The sequence below is a fragment of the Buceros rhinoceros genome, unplaced genomic scaffold (genome assembly GCF_000710305.1).
Source record: "Buceros rhinoceros silvestris isolate BGI_N320 unplaced genomic scaffold, ASM71030v1 scaffold27781, whole genome shotgun sequence".
NCBI lineage: Eukaryota > Metazoa > Chordata > Aves > Bucerotiformes > Bucerotidae > Buceros > Buceros rhinoceros.
The window spans coordinates 1-420 of NW_010396352.1; the positions used below are offsets into that span (position 1 = coordinate 1).

The window sequence follows — 420 nt, forward strand, 5'->3', positions numbered from 1 at the left end:
GAGCCTCAGCCGTCGGCGAGGGGCTCCCTCCACAGCCGGCAGCTCCCTGTCTGTGCTGTGCTGAGGAGCCATGGGGTGTTTTCCACCCGTGAACGTTAACGTTAAACCTTAGCACGGGGGTTTTTAAAGTCCTAGCTCTGATCTAACTCTGTTTACCTTTTTACTTCTCTCCCTAGCATCCGAAAAACGACCATGTCTAGCAAAAAGGCCAAGACGAAGACCACCAAGAAGCGCCCTCAGCGCGCCACCTCCAACGTGTTTGCCATGTTCGATCAGTCGCAGATTCAGGAATTCAAGGAGGCCTTCAACATGATCGACCAGAACAGGGACGGCTTCATCGACAAGGAGGACCTGCACGACATGCTGGCCTCCCTGGGTAAGGTCGCGTGGCTGTTTGGGGTGGCCCGGCGGGGTTTGGGG

The 420-nt window shown here is 56.4% G+C and overlaps 1 protein-coding gene across 2 annotated transcripts in view; it reads left to right on the forward strand.

Moving 5' to 3' along the window:
• Nucleotides 1-183: 183 nt before the first annotated feature.
• The window catches only part of LOC104501988 (myosin regulatory light chain 2, smooth muscle minor isoform), a 3,942-nt gene continuing 3,705 nt past the window's right edge, over nt 184-420 (forward strand). Inside the window, exon 1 of one of the 2 annotated variants that reach the window (XM_010145890.1) lies at nt 184-376. In XM_010145890.1, coding sequence (XP_010144192.1) covers nt 193-376 — 184 coding nt within the window. In that variant the 5' untranslated portion in view covers nt 184-192. The remainder of the gene's footprint in view (nt 377-420) is intronic. The other variant, XM_010145891.1, reaches the window with a different exon arrangement.